At 37.7% G+C, this 21,005-nt stretch overlaps 1 protein-coding gene across 1 annotated transcript in view; it reads right to left on the bottom strand.

Moving 5' to 3' along the window:
- plxna2 (plexin A2) overlaps positions 1-21,005 on the bottom strand; it is a 171,677-nt gene that overhangs the window by 73,613 nt on the left and 77,059 nt on the right. Inside the window, exon 4 of the mRNA XM_081386404.1 lies at positions 11,292-11,392. Coding sequence (XP_081242530.1) covers positions 11,292-11,392 — 101 coding nt within the window. The remainder of the gene's footprint in view (positions 1-11,291; positions 11,393-21,005) is intronic.

Here is a 21,005-nt window from a genome sequence, read left to right on the forward strand (position 1 = left end):
TAACACAAACCAATAAACAATAAAAAAAATATATATATATGTTTAAGGAATATCCAGTTGACAACTGAAATTCTGTCATCATTTACTCTCCTTCATGCCAAATAAAGACGTTTATTTCTAGTACATTTACATGTACATGTACAAAGCACATTTAAAAAGAGCTGTACAATTACATAAAACAAACAACTACAACTAATAATCACTCTGTCACCTTTTTTGTTTCATTTTCAAAGTAGCCTTTGGCTATATTCCAAGTCTTTTGAAGCTGAACAGTAAACAATGTGTAAAAAAGGCAGAAATTGAAGTAATTTTTTGCTGAAAGGCTTCTCCTCAGCCAAAGTTCTCAAATCTCATTCAATTCAAGAATGATGACAAAAGAACTAATGACATTTGATACAATGAAGTTAAATCTGGCACAACGACATAGATGAGATTTCAGAACTATAAAGGAAAAAAAGATAATTAAAAAAATTATATATTTTTTTGCAGTCCGACAGTCCCAATTATGAAAAAGAGCACTCTGGACATTCTCCAATGTCTTCTTTTGTGTTCCTTTGGAGTGACATGAGGTTGAGTAAAAGATCTGTAACTTCCATAACTATCTTCTCAAATTTTCGTTTCCAGGTAAACTACTTCTTTACAGTTCAAAAGCTTTGCTTTTGAAATAAGTCTCTTATGCTTACCAAGGCTGCAAGCAATATTGTGATTTTTAAAAATTTTAAAATAACAATAAATAAAATAATAATTTTAAAATGTAATTTATTCCTGTGATGGCAAAGCTGAATTTTCAGCACTTAATACTCCTGTCTTTAGCGTCACATTATCTTTCATAAATCATTCTAATATGCTAATTTGCTGCTCAAGAAATATTTCTAATTATCATTGATAATGCTAAATAATGTTAAATTATCATCAATGTTGATAATGTTAAATAATGTTAAATTATGATCAATGCTGATAATGAGAAAACCGTAATACTTTTTTTAAGGATTATTTGATACTAAAATATATGGAAAGTTCAAATGAACAGCTTACATTACTATCAATTTAATGCACCCTTGCTGCATCCCCCCCGGCTACATTCCACACAGGCTTCATGAGCGTCTGCTGCCTTCAGCTGCTGTCCTTGGTGCTGAACACTTCCATACCATCACTTTCCCTTGAAAGAGCAATCAGTAACATCCAATTCCAGATGTGTAAAGCTGTCATTATGGTCACGAGCCAACAATGTTCATGTACACGTACAATTCCAGAATATATCCTCTTATTCCTCTCAAAGTATTTTTTACTTGACCGAAGGTACTGATGGACAAGAAAATGCATTGTTTCTGCTAAATGACCATTTTGTTCTTTTTTGTTGCATTTACACATACACTGGCTCAAAAAAAGAAACTACTACAGTTGATTCATCCTATTGATATAAATCTTTTGCGAAACTGAGGGTTGTTATTTTTACTTTTCACACTGTATTCATTCAGCCTGTCACTTGCTTTTGACTCAGTCACCGTCTGTCTTTGCTCCTCTATCTCTGACAAAGAGCGTGTAGGCTTGCAATTTGCCGTGTCTTTTTTAACATGCCTAATGCTCCGGAGGGGAAAATGACACTTAATGTGCTTTCAGATGTTCGGGGTGGCTTGTGCATTCTTCGCTGTCTGAAAATGTGGGTGTGTGTGTTGTCTGCATCTTTCAGAGCCGCCAAATCCAGGAGCCGGGTTTGATTTTGGAGGAGGAGGTAGGTGTGCTCGGGATGCTGCGTTGCCATGGCACCAGGAGACGGCCATTATAATGTGTGTGTACAAGTAAGTGTGTATACTTAGTGGGCAAGCTCTTCTCTCTCTTTCATTAAATGAAGTGTGTGTCCTCTGTACATCTCTCTCTCTCTCTCTCTCTCTCTCTCTCTCTCACACACACACACACACACACACACACACACACACACGCACATACAGTATGATTGCCAAGGTTTCTTGCACCAAAGGTTCATATTTATTTTTGCTTCTCCATTTTCCACCTTCTGTCTGTCCCTTAGAATTAAAGTTTTTTTAGCTACTGTACCTTTAATATGCAAATGAGCTCTGCTATGATTTGCTAAACTCTGCTGAGAAAACTACTGACATACTGCTGTTAATTATGAATAAACGTTGATATCTAAATGTAGCAGTGCAATGTGCGTGACAAGCTTTAGATTTATGAATGACCTGTTTTCAGTGTGTGTAAGAGAGAGAGAGAGAGAGAGAGAGAGAGAGAGAGAGAGAGAGAGAGAGAGAGACAAAGGAAGGTAATGGTAGTGGTGGGTTAACCTTTGGGTTTTTCTCTACCGCCTGCTTTTAGCCCTGTGCACCAGACAGGCAATTACAGCGTCTTTTCTCCTCCTTACACACTCAACACACACACTCAGCCTTGACGAGAGGAGACAGGCGACAGGAGAAGATTTTCCCTTGTTTCTTTCCTGTCTTCTTACCAGCGTCTCCAAAACATCCCGTGAGGTGTGTGGCGAGACACCCGATTGAGCAAACCCTCTGAGGGAGGAGAAGAGGAGACGTTTTACAGAGGAATAAAAGTCGCTCTTTTAAAATAAAGCTGAGAAGAAAGCTGTGGGAGTGATGTGAACTTCTCCCTGGGATGACTTAGATGAGACAAAATGAGACACAAGAAGAGATAAAGAAACGAGACAAGAAGTGAAGAGACAAAAAAGAAAAACGAGAAAATTTGAGGCAAAAAGAAAAGCGTTAAGATGAGTAAATAAGACGAGACGTAAGAAAATAAGGAAAAGGATAAGAGACAAGAAGAGGAGATGAAGAAACAAGAATAAAAAATGAATAGACTCGAGTAGAGGAGAAGAGATTAGAAGAAAGGGAGATTTAAAAAAGACAAAAAGTGAAAACAAGGGTCTAAAGAAAAGTTGAGAAAAAAGGGTTGAGATTAGTAAAGACGACAAGTGAAGAGACAAGACAAAAAGAGAACAGTAGATGAGTAAAGAAGAGACATCAAGAGAAGAGAAGACGCGAAGAGAAGAGAAGGAACGAGGCAAGACGAGTAGAGGCGAGATGAGCCCTAAACCCAACATCAATTAAAACCAACCTCTCATCTCCATATTGCCCCAGTGCGTGTCCAACAGGTGAAATAATTCACTCATAAACAGCCTGTGTGTGAGTGTGAATCTGCTTCCATCCCTCCAGATCAATATGTAATTAGGAATTCATTTAGCTGAGCATCAATCCCATATAACCCAAACATACACCGACACCATCTAAGTTCAACACTGAGAGCGAGGAGTAAACGCCTTGGCTCTGTAATGAGCAGCGTATGATTGTCATAACCATAATAACGCTGCTTGAAAGAGCATTAAAACAACTACACGGCAGGGCACGCAATCCTTCTGAACGTGTGCAGATGTCGATGACGATTAATGGAGCCAGTGTTGTTGTAATGTGATGAGTTGTGTTATTGCTGATGGCCAAAGGATTTTCACGGACTGTGTTGTGACCGTTCTCCTCTATCTCGGTCTAAAGGTTAATTTGATTCATTTCCATGACTTTTCCAGACATTTCTTCAGGTTCATTCGTCACACGGAAGGTCAGGTCACATGCACTGCATCGTGGGATACAACATCTCACACATTGAGCTCTGTGCTTTCAATGCATACAGAAAATTGACATACTGTGTCCAGTATACAGTACATACAGCAGATATAGTATAGTACGCCAGTCCAGCATATCAAGGATGGCCGTGCGTGTACATCAGAGAAAGAGAGAGAGAGAATGTTTCCCCACAGCACGGATCAAACGCTGACCCCTGCTGTGAAGATCGTCTCTCTCCTGGAACGCCAGCCACAGCCATGCAAACAAGACCCAAGCCGAGAGCTCACACACACACACACTCATGTATTGCATAATGTTAAATACGCTTACATTCTGCGCTTAAACATTGATCAGTGCTAGGATTCCCCAGCTCCCTCTTTCTCCCTATAATGAGTTAAATCCTAAAAGATCTGTAGGAATGATCTCCGCTGAGCAACTGTTGGATCACTGATATTAAAACAGCCTTTGACCTCAAAGGAGATCAGCCAATCAGATCATCTCCAGGATTAGTGTTCTCCATGGACCAAGGAGATTAGTCCTCCTAAATCTGACTCTCGCTCCTCCTCTTTTTGGTCCCCTCCCAGTTTCAGGGTCCTGCACGCAGTTTAACTGGGCCATGAGAGACGCCTCTGGGTCTTAATGCCAGGTTTTTAAACCGATATCAGACAGATGCTGTTTGCCTTCATAGTCGAAACACCAGCAGAATTAGTGATTCCTCATATGCTCAAAAACTATATTGCTTTCATTTTTTTCTCTTTTCAATCACATGGCGCACAGCAGCTGCTGATCATTAGAGGGACTTGCACTAATTGCACTATTCTGAACCGAGGTACGAATACAGACCATCTCTCCTACTAGGAGCAGAATAATGCTACTCTACAAAATTAGACTTTTTACAGTAAAAAATGAAACATTCTTGACAAGATTGAAAGTACACAAGCAGCACAATAAAAAAACTAACAACCATTCAAAAGCTTGGGGTCAGTCCAATTTTAATTTAAGGGATGAATATTTTTTCAGCAAGGATGCATTAAACTGATCAAAAATGACAGTAAAGACATTGATAATGTCACAGAATAATCTTTAACAAAGACTATTAAGCAGCACAACTGTTTTCAACATTGATAATAATAAGTCAAGTCAAGTCAACTTTATTTATATAGCGCTTTTCACAATACAGATTGTATCAAAGCAGCTTCACAGTATTAAATAAAATAGTACATCAGTGTTTGTTTCTGGTGTAAAACATCCACGTTTGGTAATGCTGATCAATAGCACTGTTGAATCGATTAATCAAATTAAGTATCCCCAACTGAGCAAGCCAAAGGCAACAGTGGCAAGGAACCGAAAAACTCCATCAGGTGACCTAATGGAGAAAAAAAAACCTTGGGAGAACCCAGGCTCAGTCGGGGGCCAGTTCTCCTCTGGCGTTTATGAACTAGAGACCGGATTAAACTGTAAGATTAAAAATGTTATATAAATGCCTGGCTGAAGAGATGCGTCTTTAATCTAGTTTTAAACTGGGAGAGCGAGTCTGAGCAATGAACAGTATCAGGAACTCTCCCTCCTTTGGTGGATCTGGATATCCTAGGTATGACCAAAAGCCTCGAATTTAGTGATCTTAAAGAGCGCGATGGATTATAGGGCGATAGAAGATCCGTTAAATAAACTGGAACTAAGCCGTTTAGGGCTTTATAAGTCAGTAGCAATACCTTGTAATTAATACGGAACTTTATAGGCAACCAATGTAGTGATGATAAAATTGGTGTTATATGATCATATTTTCTTGATCTAGTTAGAACTCTAGCGGCGGCATTTTGGACTAACTGTAGCTTGTTTATTGAGGATGCAGGACAACTGGCTAATAACGCATTACAGTAATCTAGTCTCGAGGTCATGAATGCATGAACTAACTTTTCTGCATCAGAAACTGATAGCATATTACGTAACTTAGCAATGTTTCTAAGGTGGAAAAAGGCTGTTCTTGTAACATATGAAATATGATTTTCAAAAGACAAGTTACAATCTAATATAACACCCAGGTCTTTTACTGTAGAGGATAAAGTAACAGGGCATCCTACTATGTTAAAGTTGTATTGTGAGAGGTTTTGTGGGTGGTTTTTTGAACCGATGATTAGTACCTCTGTCTTATCTGGATTTAATAAAAGAAAATTGCGCGTCATCCAATCTTTTATATCTTTAACACACTCTGTCAATTTGGATAATTTAGCGTTTTCATCCGGCCGTGATGAAATATATAGTTGAGTGTCATCAGCATAACAATGGAAACTAATTCCATGTTTCCTTATAATATTTCCAAGTGGCAGCATATATTGAGAATAATAGAGGGCCTAACACAGATCCTTGCGGCACTCCATAGTTTACTGGAGTTATGATCGATTTTTCTCCGTTTAAATAGACAAAATGGTAGCGGTCAGATAGGTATGATCTGAACCAGATTAATGCTTGTCCTTGAACACCGGTATAGTTTTGTAGTCGATCTAAGAGTATTGTGTGATCTATAGTATCGAACGCAGCACTAAGATCAAGTAAAACTAGTATTGAGATACAGCCTTGGTCAGAAGCTAAGAGTAAATCATTTTTCAAATGATTTGAAAGAGAGAGTTAATCATTAATCAAGAGTTAATCATTATCAAACAATAAGAAATGTTTCTTGAGCAGCAAATCAGTATATGTGACCCTGGACCACAAAACCAATCACATGGGTACATTTTTTAAAATTGAGATTTATACATCATCTGAAAACAAATAAATAAGCTTTCCATTGATGTGTGGTTTGTTAGGATAGGACCATATTTGGCTGAGATCTAACTATTTGAAAATCTGGAATCTGAGGGTGCAAAAAAAAAAAAAAATCAAAATATTGAGAAAATCGCCTTTAAAGTTGTCCATTTATGTTCGTGATTGTGCTGCATTCACTCACAAAAATAAATGTTTTATATATTTAAGGTAGGAAATTTACAAAATATCTTCATGGAACATCTTTACTTAATAACCGAATGATTTTTAGCATAAAAGAAAAATCAATAATTTTGACCCATACAATGTATTGTTGGCTATTGCCACAAATATACCCGTGCGACTTGTGACTGGTTTTGTGATCCAGGGTCACATATTAGAATGATTTCTGAAGGATCATGTGACACTGAAGACTGGAGTAATGATGCTGAAAATTCAGTTTTGCCATCACAGGATTAAATGGCATTTTATATAAGATATACTCAAATACATTCAAATAGTAAACCGTTATTTTACATATAATCTGCTCTGGTGCTTTAATAAACCCCGAAGCCAATGTGTTGATCCGTAGAAACTTAAATGTCCCATCAAGATTTCTTATCTAATCTCCAAAGACCCATATCGCACCTTCAAGAATCCCACACACACACAAAAAATGCTTCTTGATTTAAAAAGGCATCTAATGATGAACCTGTGAATGCTGCAGATAACCATTTTTAAAACCTTTATTATAAAGTATGTGCAAAGGAGGAGAAAAACAGTACAGTGGAGGAGAGGCTAAAAGACTAATGAAAGCATGGTAGTAGGTGTCAGCAATCTCGCTCTCTCTCTCTCTCTCTCTCTCTCTCTCTCTCTCTCTCTCTCTCTCTCTCTCTCTCTCTCTCTCTCTCTCTCTCTACCGCTTTATCAGATGTAGAAGGACGGACTCCATAGGGGCGTGAGGAGTGAGAAATGAGCAAATATGTGTGCGGAGCTGGAATCATAGCGAGCAGGAGAGAGAGATGTTAATTTCATTAAGAGAACACTGACTGTGAAAAAGCACTCGCTGTAGGGGAATACTAGCACATATGAAGAGAGAAAACGAGAGAATCGGAAATATACCATGGTACTGAATGATTACCATACCGATACACCAAATTTGTTTCTCAAAAAAAAAAAAAAGCAACAAAAAATAGCAATTAAAGTATCCTACTTAAAATCTATTTATATTATTTAAAGTATAGGCTAAATAAATATGAAATACTATATTTAAATATTTTTATAATATTTTATTTTAAAATATGTAATAAAATAACATGCTACAAAAAAATCAAAATAAGTAATATTTTAAATAATTAAAAAATAAATATTAAATATTTTTAAGCATTAAATTAAAATGCTTAAAAAATAATATCTAATATTTTAAAGGGGTCATGACATGGGATATTTTAAAGGTTGATGACAATCAAATTTGCAAATGTTTTGACATATAAGCAAATGCTTGACATATTGGCAAATACATTTGGATATGCCTGGCTCCAGAGCAATCGCACAATAGGCAATATCGCAAACAGAACCCATTATAATCACTGACGCTGTGTACACTGGATACAGTATATACAGGCCCGTCGCGACAAGGCAGGCAAACCAAGCAATTGCTTGGGGCCCCGAGCTGGCCTGGGGCCCCAAGACAACGACTGGTTAAGAATAAAATGCAACGACAAACTGTGTGAGCGCCCCTTTGATGGTCAATGCAGTAAAGTGCAATGACACTGTTATCGGGATCCCCCTCAAGGGGGCCCCCCTCAGTAGTCGCTGACAGCAGCCAGCCAACCACGCGATCTCTGCCGCCGCAAAATACAAAACCTCCTCGGCAGTCATCATGAAGCGGAATTATGCTTCAGGAAGCCAGAAAAGAATGGAAGAAAGGAAGAGGAGGATAAGAAAAAACAAGATAGTGTGTAACGATACACGTATTCGTATTGAACCGTTCGGTACGAGGCTTTCGGTTCGGTGTTCGGTACGCATTTTCAAACCGAACGGTTCGTTGGATCATTTTTCCTGCCGACCAAAATTTCGTTATTTCAAATGTAGGCGGGTCGCGCGTGGCAAGCGCGCTCATAATGTAGAGATGCCGGCGCGACTACAACATTGCCCAACATCAAATGGCAAATGTAATGTAAGCGGAACGAAACTGAGCTACTCGTTATTGTGTGGTTGAAGGACCGTTGTTTATCAGTTTGGACCAGTGCAGCGCGAGACGATCGTGATCATGCGACACTGTTACTACACAGCACTAATAAGAGATCCAGTAAAGAAAGCATTTGAATTCGCCACAGAAGTAATAACATCGCTGCGAGATGTAGTGAGAAACATTCACATTGTTTGGCAGGAATAGAGAGCCTAAGTCCCGCCCCTCCGCTTCCGGCTCATGGGACCTTAGTTCGGAAAAAATATGTATGGAAGTCAATGGCGAGAGATAACTTATCTTTTTATTCCGTCTGAACTGTGCCCTGAACTACACATATGATGTTTGTCAATTTAAAAGGTAATTATGAAAGTCAAGAAAGTCGCAGTTTGTCATAAAACAGAAGAGTAACGTTTAGTTTTATGTGAAAATCGCTCAATGAACTACATCTCTCGTCTCGCACTATGTACGTCACAAGATCCGTTGCTTGTATGTGTGTATTCTGGCTCAAAACACTCAGGCATGACGGCGTTAAGTTACGATTATAATGTAAGACTATAGAAAAAATGACAGCCGTTAGCTTCAGTAAAGTTAGCTTCATTCATTGAGAGAAAAGGTATGACGTCGCATGTGCGCCTTCTGGGTTTGTAGTCTTTGTAATTACGTATTTTCACAGTCTTATACCTCAACAGTTTTACATCAAACTGCGACTTTCTTGACTTTAAAATGTATCTTTTAAATTGACAAACATCATATGTGTAAATCAGGGCACAATTCAAACGAGATCAAAATATTTGTTGTCTCTCGCCATTGACTACCATACAATATTTTTCCGAAATAAGGTCCCATGGTGGTCGACCGGAAGGGGAGGGACTTAGGCTCTCTATAGTAGGCTATAATGCCTTCAAGAAACATTACGTCGGTTTTATTTTGACATTATGAATACAATGCCCTCAAATGTTAATCTTAACTAAAATAAACATTTGTTTATAACTACTACAATATTAAATTTATGTTTTTTCCAAGGAGCTGTTTTGTTTTATATGCTCCTAAGAAGAGTCAATTATAGCTCCAGAATTGCTCAAAGTAAAAAGAAATAATATTTTATGGTGCTAGTTTTAATTAAAAAAAAAGAAGAAAAATAAATAAATCAAGGAAATTGGCATTCCTTTCTTTTTGCTGTATCGAAAACATACCAAACCGTAACACGTGTATCGTATTGAACCGAACCGTGAATTTTGTTACATCCCTAGTGGTAAGTGATAAATTACACTGGATAAAATAGCTCCACTTGTCTTGTACAAATGGTGTAATTTTGCAGCAGGTAGGCTAGAAAAAAAATATGTTTATGTTAGCTACCTGCCTGACGGCAAATGCTGCTTGTAACAAACAGTTAGTGCAACTTTTTTTTCGAACGGATATGTTTTTTATTGGGGGGGCCTCCATGTCCATTTTGCTTGGGGCCCCCAAATTCCTTCAAACGGCCCTGAGTATATAGTATATAGATACTCCACACATTTGATTCTGTCGATAACCGGACAAACAGAAGACTGAAAAGAACGTTCGCTTTGATGCGTCCTGTTTGACAGCTCATTTGCTCATTTCTCTAGAGACTTTACGAGCATCAGGAACAAGTGGATGGTTTATTTTTCAAGGCGTCATGGATCGCGTCCGAGGATTGCATGTTTGTTTGGAGAATTTGACTGCAGATTGTTTTGTAAATGAGGCACAGTGTAATGGAGAGTTCGCTAAGAAATCTTTGTTGACAGATGAAGCAAGCCGACTGTATCGAATCTGACAGCAGCTACATCGCAAATCGTAAGTCAATTTTTTCATGCGTGTAAATGGCGGTTTTATATTTATAATGTTTTCAAAACACTCACATGCAACAGCGAGTGGGCATTGATGCTGTTTCCTATGCAATAATGTTAGCCAATCGTAACACTGGCCATTTACTGACATGCCTTAAAGGAGCCGTGCCTTAAAAACTGACCATTTCAGACAAAGTTTTTTTTTTTTTTTTTTTTTTAAGCAAAAAAACTTCATTAACAATAAGCGAACCTCAAAGAACATAATAAAATAATAATTAAAAAAAGGTCATAACCCCTTTAAAACAAGTTAATTTCAAATAATGCCAAGGTACAGTAGTAGCATGATACTTTCAGTAGTTTTTGCAAGTGAATTAATAAATATATAAGCTTGTCTGCACAACACAGCACGGTATGTTTGAGATTCGAATGGTGTCTGTATGACATGCCGCAGAAAGCCCCAGAGGACTGATGGAGGAATGTAATCCTGCCGTGCTGACGGCACGCTGCGACGGAAAAAAAAACAGCCCCATGCTGAACGGAGAGGCACAAATACCGCTCGCTTCGCCAATTATTTGTCCCTGTCCTGTCGGGAGTCATGTAAATTACTTTAAGTGCACTTTCCCAAGGGAGGTACGCCCGCCATTACAGTAATGATGGCAGCGGAGGGTTTACACAACAGCACAAAACCACTAAAAGATGACAAACTCTGTGCTGTGCTGCAATATTCAATACAATATTTTAAAGCACGAAAGCATCTGAGGATTCAGCATTGAGAGATATACGCATCTGGATGCAGTTGCACTAGTCCACCACCAGAGGGCAAACAACCTCTGTGCCATTTGAGAATGATCCCTGTGATCTTTCTTAGACTTTTCATTATATATTTCAAGAGTTATGGAGATTTTAGTCTTCAAATGTACAAAAAGCATTGCTTTACCACTAACTGTGTGTCAATATAAAGAGGGAACTTACATGTTATGCAGCACACACCAGCCACAGTGAGGATCTCCTGAGCTCAGACACTCTCCACATGTGCCGTACTGCTCACACGACTCGATCGGCACCCGTGTGACCTAAACAACAAAGCAAATAAGGTTTTGAACGAAAGAACAAACGGAGCATATTCATTCAATTCAAGCTCTATGAGTCCGTTCGATTGATATATGATATTGAAGTAACATTTGAAGTCATCGATTCTCAACCCATTTTATTTTGAGACTATGATGGACATGGAAGAGGAGAGAAAAGTGAGGCAGGAAAGAGAATAATCCAGATTAATGTGAACAGCAGGACACCATCACCACATTTACTCCCAGAGGAACATTTAGCTCAGAAGTTCATACCTCAGAAGACACACTAGAGGTCTTAGTTACACAATTATGTATTAACATCTCTCAGATGTTTCTTCTATAAGTCTTTAGGAGGAATATGAATAGGCAAGTTCAATTATGTTGCCCAGATAATACGATCCTGGAAGAAAATTAGAAAAAATCCAGTTCTTAAAGAGATCAACAATGTTTGATTGCAAATTTTGCTATCATGGCAAATGTGAGAACATTTAAATCACAAGTTCTATTTCTTCCAAGAAGCAGAAGACTTAAAATTGAGATAATAGTTCATTACTGCCTCAGGGTTTCTATTTGATCTCGATTTCATATCCCTGCGAGATGAAAGTGAGATCGCATTTGTGATGTCTATGAAAACCAAATGGCCAGTTTTCATGTTGGTGACAGTTGTGTATGTGGACAAGAACGTCTGGGTGTTAATGTATCCATGCGTTTCCTTTGAAATTTATACTGTAAGTCAAAGACAAACACGATTGCGTTCGTTGGTAAAACCTGTACTGTGTGTGTGTGTGTGTTTAGAGGAAACAGGAAACAAACAGCTGTGCTACTGCCACTAAGAGGAATAACATCGACACACTGCTCTTCTGTGTCGCCCAGTGCATCTGTTCAACTAGGTATATGAACACAAACATACAAATTCTTTGCGTAGACTTTCCATAGACATAATGGTTTTTATACTGTACAAACTGTATATTCTACCCCCTTACACTAACCCTATCCTAAACCTACCCATCACAGAAAACTTTCTGCATTTTTCAAAAAACATCACTTGGTATGATTTATAAGCTGTTTTCCTTGAAATTGTATCAACATTTTATCATTTGACTATCTTTGTGGGGGCATTTGGCCTCTCAATATAAGTTAAACAAGAACACACACACACGCCTGCTCAAACATAAAGGAGGAAATATGTACTTTAAGTGTATAGTGTATCTATATACATAATGTTCAGTGTAACACTGTGTAAACTGCTTGTAATTGATCAATTTCACAACACAAATGTATTTACAGTTGCTATCTAAATGAGGATATTTACTGTATAGACTCTGTCTTTCAATATAATTAATTATAATTACAGACTAACTCATAACCATACTGTTACGGGTGTGTGCAGTCAAGAAGTGTAAAGAAGATGAAGATTCCGACAAACAGTTTACTTAATATAATCCAACATGTAGTGATCCAAACAGGCAAGGGCAAATATACACAGATGTAGGCATAACGGTCATGGGACAGGGAACTCAGGATACAACATGACATATATACTAAAGATAACTAAAGATACTAAAGGTGATAGACTAGACACAGCTGAACCAAACTAACTAATGACAGTGACCATAGAAACTAACGAGCGGCGGGAAATCTGAACAAAGTATGAAAACAAACTGAAAAGTCCATGGAAACGATACTAAACTGAACTGAATGGTGACACGTACCAAAATGCTAACCATAACAAAAATATTTCTGCACCTGCACAATAATAATAATACTACTACGACAATTTTTTTTAATAATAATTAAAACAACAAAAAAATGATTCTTATTATGAATTGTTTATAATAATAATAATATTTAAATCATTAAAATATAAAAACATTCTTTGAAATATTAAAAATAAATATTTAGTTCAATTATAAATTTCACAAATGAAGACACATACTGTATACACAAATAAAAGTGATCGTGTCAAGTTTGCCTCTAGAGCGAGACTCAACTCAAAGACCATTAAAAAACAAACGTTTCACTCCTCAAAACCCAACAAGCAGCGTGTCTCTGACAAACATTTGCTCTCATACACACACACCTAGACAACCAAACACACCCGTAATACCTCAGAGATGAAACTAACCAGATACACACTCACACATGCCCACTACAACAGACTCGAGCTTTGCTTTGCTTTGCCTGCTGACCCACAATGCCCCTCTCCACTCCACTCACACAGCCTTCTGCTGCCCACTTGGCATGCTGGGATAGCGTCGCTGTGATGACCGGGCCACAGCTCTGTGATTTGTGCCTGTGCCTGTAATATCTCTTTTATCTATTGATGTATTTTCAGGGATTTGCTTTCATTGCCAGCGTATGAAGTCCTCCCTTGTCACTGAGGGGATTTTTTTAGGGTGCACCTGCATCCTATTAACACACACAAACAGAACAGGAGAGTGTGAAATCATTGAGGATTTTGGGACGAATAGCATTTTTTCTTTCCATTTTGCTTAGCAACATATCTGACTGAAATGAATGGATGGTTTTATGTGGTCAGGTGTGGTGCAGAGGAATAACCAAACCAAAGCCACATTTTATTTTACATTTATTTTACAAATGTAATACAAGAACAAAATTTGTTTGACGAATAACACTGTGCCGGTTACTGTTTAGAATTTGGGCAGAGCATCAAGTTTTTTGACGGTTAGTCCTTGTGTTTTCTTTATTCTGACATTCGTGATGGGGTCAAAGGGTAGGATGAAGTGAGAGACAGTTTTAAGATGGATGAGTGGGCACACAGTGTGTGTTTAGTGAGAGGGGTGGAGAAACACGCAGGGTTCCCGCTGCGCGTGTGTGTGTGCGCTGTATGGCCGTGTTAAATGTCATTAATGTGTGAGCGGCGGGGTCTGAAGGGGGTGGCCATCCACCTGTCCCTGCGACACACAGCTCCACAACAAAGACACTCATTCAACCTCCCGCTACCAGCGTTGTTTCCACCGACACATGGCTGTGATCGCACACGCACATGCACAGTTGTGTTTATACATACGGTGTGACTTCATGGCAAAAACCGAGAGGTGTCCCACAAGGATCCGTCCTGTTCCCTTTTTCATTTTCACCCAGCTCCCCCTCCCTCATTTCTCTTTATTTTTCACTCACTCGTTGCCCCAGGACAAACAGGTGGTCAAAAGTAATGAGTCCAGCACATCAGCGCTGCCGCCCAGCCTGATGACAAACAAGCCCACCAGGGGCTCCGCTCACAAAGCAAGAACCGCCATACAACGCTGGTTCAACATGGGCAATAAGTCTCAATGTTACACAACACTGACTTAGAGCTAGACCCACAATCCAACAACATTAGACTCACAGATACCAGATGATGCTGGCTTGATTCCAATGGTCACCAAATGCCTTTTCTGGAGTAACACTGAGATAGAAAAACATTCTGTATTGTATGAAGAAAATGTCAGAAGTACAAACCCTCCACAATGCGATAGTGTTTTGAATAGCTGCCAGGGCATTACTATGCAGTTGCTAAGGTGCTCTAGGTGGTTGCTAGGGCATTTGGGGTATTTTTAAGTATTTAAAAGAGCCCACCACAAAGTCTCTGATATTCTGGCCTCTGGATATATCTTGGGTTCCTCCTTCAATGTAGGTCTATGGGGTTTTTTCACCATTTTTATCAGTAGTCAGACAAAAATCTAGGTCTGATTGCTTTGAAAAATCAAAAAAACAAAAAAACAAAACAGTAATATTGTGAAATAAAATATTATTACAATTTAAAATAATGATTTTCTATTTTAATACACTTTAGATGATTCTGATAGTCTAATTTATTATCAATATTGGAAACGGCGGCGCCATTAGGCGTTTTTATTGCTGGCCATAAACCGAGAAAGTGCGCGTCCGATGTGCGATACAAGTTGTCCTAGACGGGGCTTCTCGTCCACTCTTTGGCCGGCTCGCAAGCCCAAACAAGTGTGTGCGGCGTGCCTGTTGTTTTGTTTCCGGTCTAGCTAGATCCAGTGTGGTGTTGTAGTTTTACTAACGTTACTAGCTGTTGCAAAAGCATGTGAAAAAAAACTACAAAGTTTGCTAGGCGTTAATCGTGCGCTAAAAAAATTTACGCTGGTAATATGGGTTTGCGTTAACGCCGTTAATAACGCGTTTATATATATATATATATATATATATATATATATATATATATATATATATATATATATATATATATATATATATATATATATATATATATATATATATATATATATATATATATATATATATATATATATATATATATATATATATATATATACATGTACCCCTTTTAAACCCATACCCTAGAAATGGCATTTCCAAACTAAAATAGATACAATTCATGAAGCCTCTGGACTGCAAGCGTAACTGTGGTCTCATGTGAATGAAGACACTAGGCAGTTTTTTTTTTTATCAAGTCAGAAAAATTAAGAAAAAATATTATATAGGCTTAATTTGTGTTGTAAAGTTTTTTTTAATAAAATAATTCATGAAACATTTTTTGCACAATTTAACGTATTATTTTTGTCTGTAGCACAAACAGACAAGAATGACAAGAATACCAGCCCCAAATTAAAAATGTAATCAAAACAACATTGGACCACATTGCATTTCATTGTATAGACCAAAAAATAAAATAAAAAGTAAATAAAAGAGAAATAGACCTTTTTCAAAATGTCTTCTTTTGTGTCCCACAGAAAAAAGAACAACATGTTTGGAACAACGCGAGTAAATGATGACAGGATTTTCATTTTGTGAGTGAACTATCCCTGTAACCCTAGTATGAACAACAGTACTAGTGATGCTAACCACGTAAGGAAGATCTGCTGATGGAGGGATCAGAGAGGGGACAGCTGAACTGCAGGGTGACACAGCTGCCGCAGGTGTGCGTCCTCGTCTGCACACTTGGCAGGACCATGTCAAAGGAGAAGATGGACACAGCGAGACTTTCAGACAGAAAGAGTGAGAGGGATAAAGGTGTTATGGGGGTTGCGGGCAGGCAACTGGAGCAGCTGTTGACCAGCACATGCTTTAGTCAGTCAACACAGCGGGAAGCACAATGAAGCCTGTTCTCCCACTGAGAGGAGCTTGTGATTGTGTGTGAATGTTTTCTCATTAAAACTCGAGTTTAACCACAGAACATAAAAACGTGGTTTACATTTGGATAGATTTTCACTTTGATTAGTTTGCAATAGAACAAAATATAAAGTAGAAAGCAAGATCATACGTTACAGTGAATTCACCACAGTAAAGGGATGTTGGTAGGCATGATGCAAGCAGTGGCAACAGCAAACTGATAAAAGGCAGCAATGTTCAAAAAATGATTACATTTATTAATATTAATAACTATTTTACTGTGGTGTTAAATAGTCTTTTAGCAAATTGGCTGTTTAGAGCTATCAAGCAACATAAAGATCATTCTATTAAAGGTACTTATCGACATTAACTATTCAAGTTGCCTTTTCTTTCTCAGATTATTTTTTGGATGACTAAAAGGCGTGCAAGTTGACCTCTAACATGTGGTGGTGTTCGATTTATGCTTCAGTTTCTGGGTGTTTACTTAGTAGTTTCTGCATAGAAATATATGCCCAGCGGTCACTAATGGTGCCATATCTTATTTTATACAGTATATATATATATTTTATACAGTATATATATATAAGTTTATATATATATATATATATAAACTTATAAATTGCAAAAGATTATGAAAATAATTATATATATGAGAAAACATGAGGGGTTTATACAGCATTTAACTGATGTTTGTATCTGCACATGTTGTAATTGTATTTTTTACTGATTAAATGTTAATATATGATGTTCAGACAGTATGCATTATAGAAGTTAAGATATGTAATGTAACCCTAATAAAGCTGTTGATGTGAAAAAACAACAACTTTGTTTAATGATTTATAATTTTAATAATAAGTAAACAACAAAATATAAACTGGCAAGTTTGAGTTTAATCCATTTGCCTTTTAAGTTATCTTTACTTAAACATTTAAGTTAATTCAATGAGAAGACCACATTAGGTCAACTCAATGAATTGAGTTTAAATTTTCCCATTACTCAAATAAACTTAATTTCCACTTTCCTCAAATTATTTGAGTAGTCTCAACTTATTAGGGTTTACAGTGTATATTGGCTATTTTACTTCCAAAGTGGCACATGTAATCCAAAAAATGATGCCAAATGATGAGAACATTCTAAAAAATAAATAAAACTTTCAAAGAAGTGGTCTCACAACCTTAAAACAAAATCCTCGAAAAAACATTCGAATGCACCACAAACGCCATTAATCTCCACTTGCACTTGTGAACTTCGAGTATTAATAACAGCCAATTGGCTTAAAAGACAACTGTAGTTAGATTAGTGAGGAATTCTGGGTTCAGCCCAAACTCATGGTAGGACAGGGTCCGTGCCAACTCCTAATTTCCTCTTGAGCTTGGTAATTCTTCCACAGCTTAAAATGCTTCCAGGATGCTATCTGCTAATCTATATCTGGCTTGAATACGATATTTTCCACTCGCTCTGAAGCTGGCCAAGAATCGCCTGGAGACAAGACATTTAGAAGAAAAGAAGACAGTTGGCACCGAATTCTTGTCTTATTCAAAAGCAACACTCTTCCAAGTCAAGCTTGTAACCTCTAAAGAACCTCAGCTGCTGTAATCCAGACCCCAGACGTTATGATTACAACCCATCGGCTGATCTTAGACCTGTGCTTGGGATCTACAGTATGAGCTAGGCTAGTTCATTAGTTCTCTTTTCCATAGTCCTCAGAACACCCTCAATGTCACATGCACCTGTCTGATGAATGGAGAGAGTGATATAGAATGAAAGAGAGATGAAGGGTCTGAGGTAAATGATTAAGAGTAGAAACATGGAGAGAAGAATGTAGAGAGGGGTTAGTAGCAGACTGAAAGTATATGAGGGTAAACTGAGGGTAAAGGAAATCCTGTTCTTGTGTAGCTAGACTTGATTATCAGCATACAGAACAGTCTGATCAACATTACAGCTTGTTCTGGCCAAGAACTGCTGATAGGCAGGAAAAAAACTGTCTGAACAATATGCATAGTGACATTTTTTTTGGCATGATGTTATAAGTTCCAGTGGATTTTGGATTAAAGACAGATCAAAAATGTCTTGCAACTTAAATACAAAAGAGAGAGAGAGTTTATTGTTGTCGGGACACGTCTGAAAAGATAAGTATAATGGAAATATATTTTACTGTATTTATCAGTAGACAAATGTAGCCTTGGTGAGCATAAGATAACATAAAAACATCTTACCAACCCCAAACTTTTAAACTGTAGTGTAAACATCTACTGACTAAAATGAAACCTCATTCTAAAAGCCTCATTCCTGCAGCCTTGGAACTAAATATGACTTAATCAAAATAAACACAGACTGGTTAAAACCTACACACACTGACTCCTTTTTTTTGTATGAAAGCTCATACCAATTACCAATTTTGTGTGCAGGACAGAACAGAAGGTCCATGAAGGGTGGGCTTTCCATCTGAGCTGAAACTACAGAAATCCAGAAGCCTCTCATGTACAAATACTGTATCCAGATGTTCCCGTACAAACACATGCACACTCAAAAGGTTCATGAAATCCACATCTCGGTTGCCATAGAGACCAGTCCAGGCATTGACCCCCTACCCCTCTCCTGGAGTGAGCCGTAAACAGCTGGTACCTCTGGGCAGTGGCGGATTTAGCAAATTGGGGGCCCGAGGCGAAGGTATGTATGGGCCCCCCACCCGATCTTTAAAGGTGCAATGTGTCATATTTCTGAGGATCTATTGACAGAAATGCAATATATATATATATGTTTTCAGTGGTGTATTAATGAACCGTTATGTTCTTATTACCTTAGAATGAGTCATTTATATCTACATAACCGCGGGAACCCCCTTCTATGAAGATCGACAAATTGTGACGTCTAAAAATCACACACTGCACCTTTAAAAGAGAGCGAAGTATTTTTTTTACTGACTTGATTTGTGAGTAGGCAGGTAAAGGTTGGAGAGGAGAAATAAAACTTTCCCTTTAAACCTGCATACACTTCTTCACTCCTAAACAGAAACGTTACAATGTTTACATGGTACAATTTCTGGTAAGCTCTGGGTTTTTTTTTTTTTTTTTTTGCTTGACGAATTTCACCATTTCGATTCAATTCTTGTAATTTGATTCAATATTGACTCATTTGGATGCATATTAGGTACACAAGATAGGCGTTAATTTTTCTCAAGAAAAAAAAAAATCACATAATGCTGTGAACATACAGAGAGCCATATCAGCTGGTATTATTTAAGGTTAAAAATGACTAAAATTAAACATTATGCGTTTTTATTTTAATTAAATTATAGGCTAAGTAAACAATATACTAAATAAGTAATACAGTACACATATTTAGCTAAATACTCTTTATATCTTATTTTTCTAGTCAACAAACATGCTATAGCCTATATTATGGTAATTAAATGGCTTTCCTGAGGTAACGTTAGGCTAAATGTTATGTGACGATTGTTCTCCAGCTGTTTTACCTCTTTCCGCGGTTGAAAAACACTGATTGGTCGATATTATGAATATACATTTTGGAAGTTATTACCGAAGATGATCAGTTCACGTGCCTCTAGGGATCGGTCACGTCATATTACAAGCTCCAAACGGTATTTATTGTTTGAATTTCATAATAGAATTGACAGAATCTGAGAGCTGAGATTTTTCATATCATAAGTAATTTAAACTGCTCTGTTTTGTCTGGTGGTCTCCATGTCCTCTTTGCTTCACGATTTTTCTGTGCGTTGGACGTTTGTTGTTCCTAGGCATAAAAAGTTTGTCATCTTTGGCAGCTTTCCCAAATACTTACAGTATCTGAGTCTTTTTTTTTCTTTTATTTGAGACGCTTGGGTAACTTCGAAACTTTTCATTTTCACGTTTAGACTCATCTTGCTCTGTTTGTGTATTTCCTGTATCGTTAGCGTTGTTGTCATTGTCAGCGGGCATCACAAAAAAGTTTGTTACCTTATTTTGCAATTTTTCCTCCTTTTTTCAGCACCACTTGGGTAGTTTCGCGTAATTTTTACTCTACTACTCTGTACACTCTGTCAATCACTTCTTTTTCTCTGTCAGTTTCTTGTCACTTTCGCAGATGCGTGAGATAATGGAATAGTCCAATGTAGTGAGGTGGGGGGCCCCCTCCTTTCTGCGACTAATGATTTGATGGCATTTTTTTGCAAATGGAGATTTAGAAATATATAATTTGCGAAAAGTAAAAAAAATTATAATAATAAAAAAAAAAGTTAATGGGGCATTTTGGGGGCCCCTAGGTAGCTTGGGGCCCAAGGCAATTGCCGACCTTTGCCTAATGGTAAAGTCCGCCCCTGCCTCTGGGACACGCTGCCACCTACACACATACACACACTCACACATTCATTTTTAATGTGAGATACTGAGCACTGCACCCACAGCAATGAGATCCATCGATCATGTCCCCTCTGACACACACACACACAGTGAAATAATCTCACTGACACATAAATCCATCGGCGCTCGTGGAAAATCAGAGAAAACCAGCATGTTCA

This window comes from Scardinius erythrophthalmus, assembly GCF_964197995.2.
Source record: "Scardinius erythrophthalmus genome assembly, chromosome: 15".
NCBI lineage: Eukaryota > Metazoa > Chordata > Actinopteri > Cypriniformes > Leuciscidae > Scardinius > Scardinius erythrophthalmus.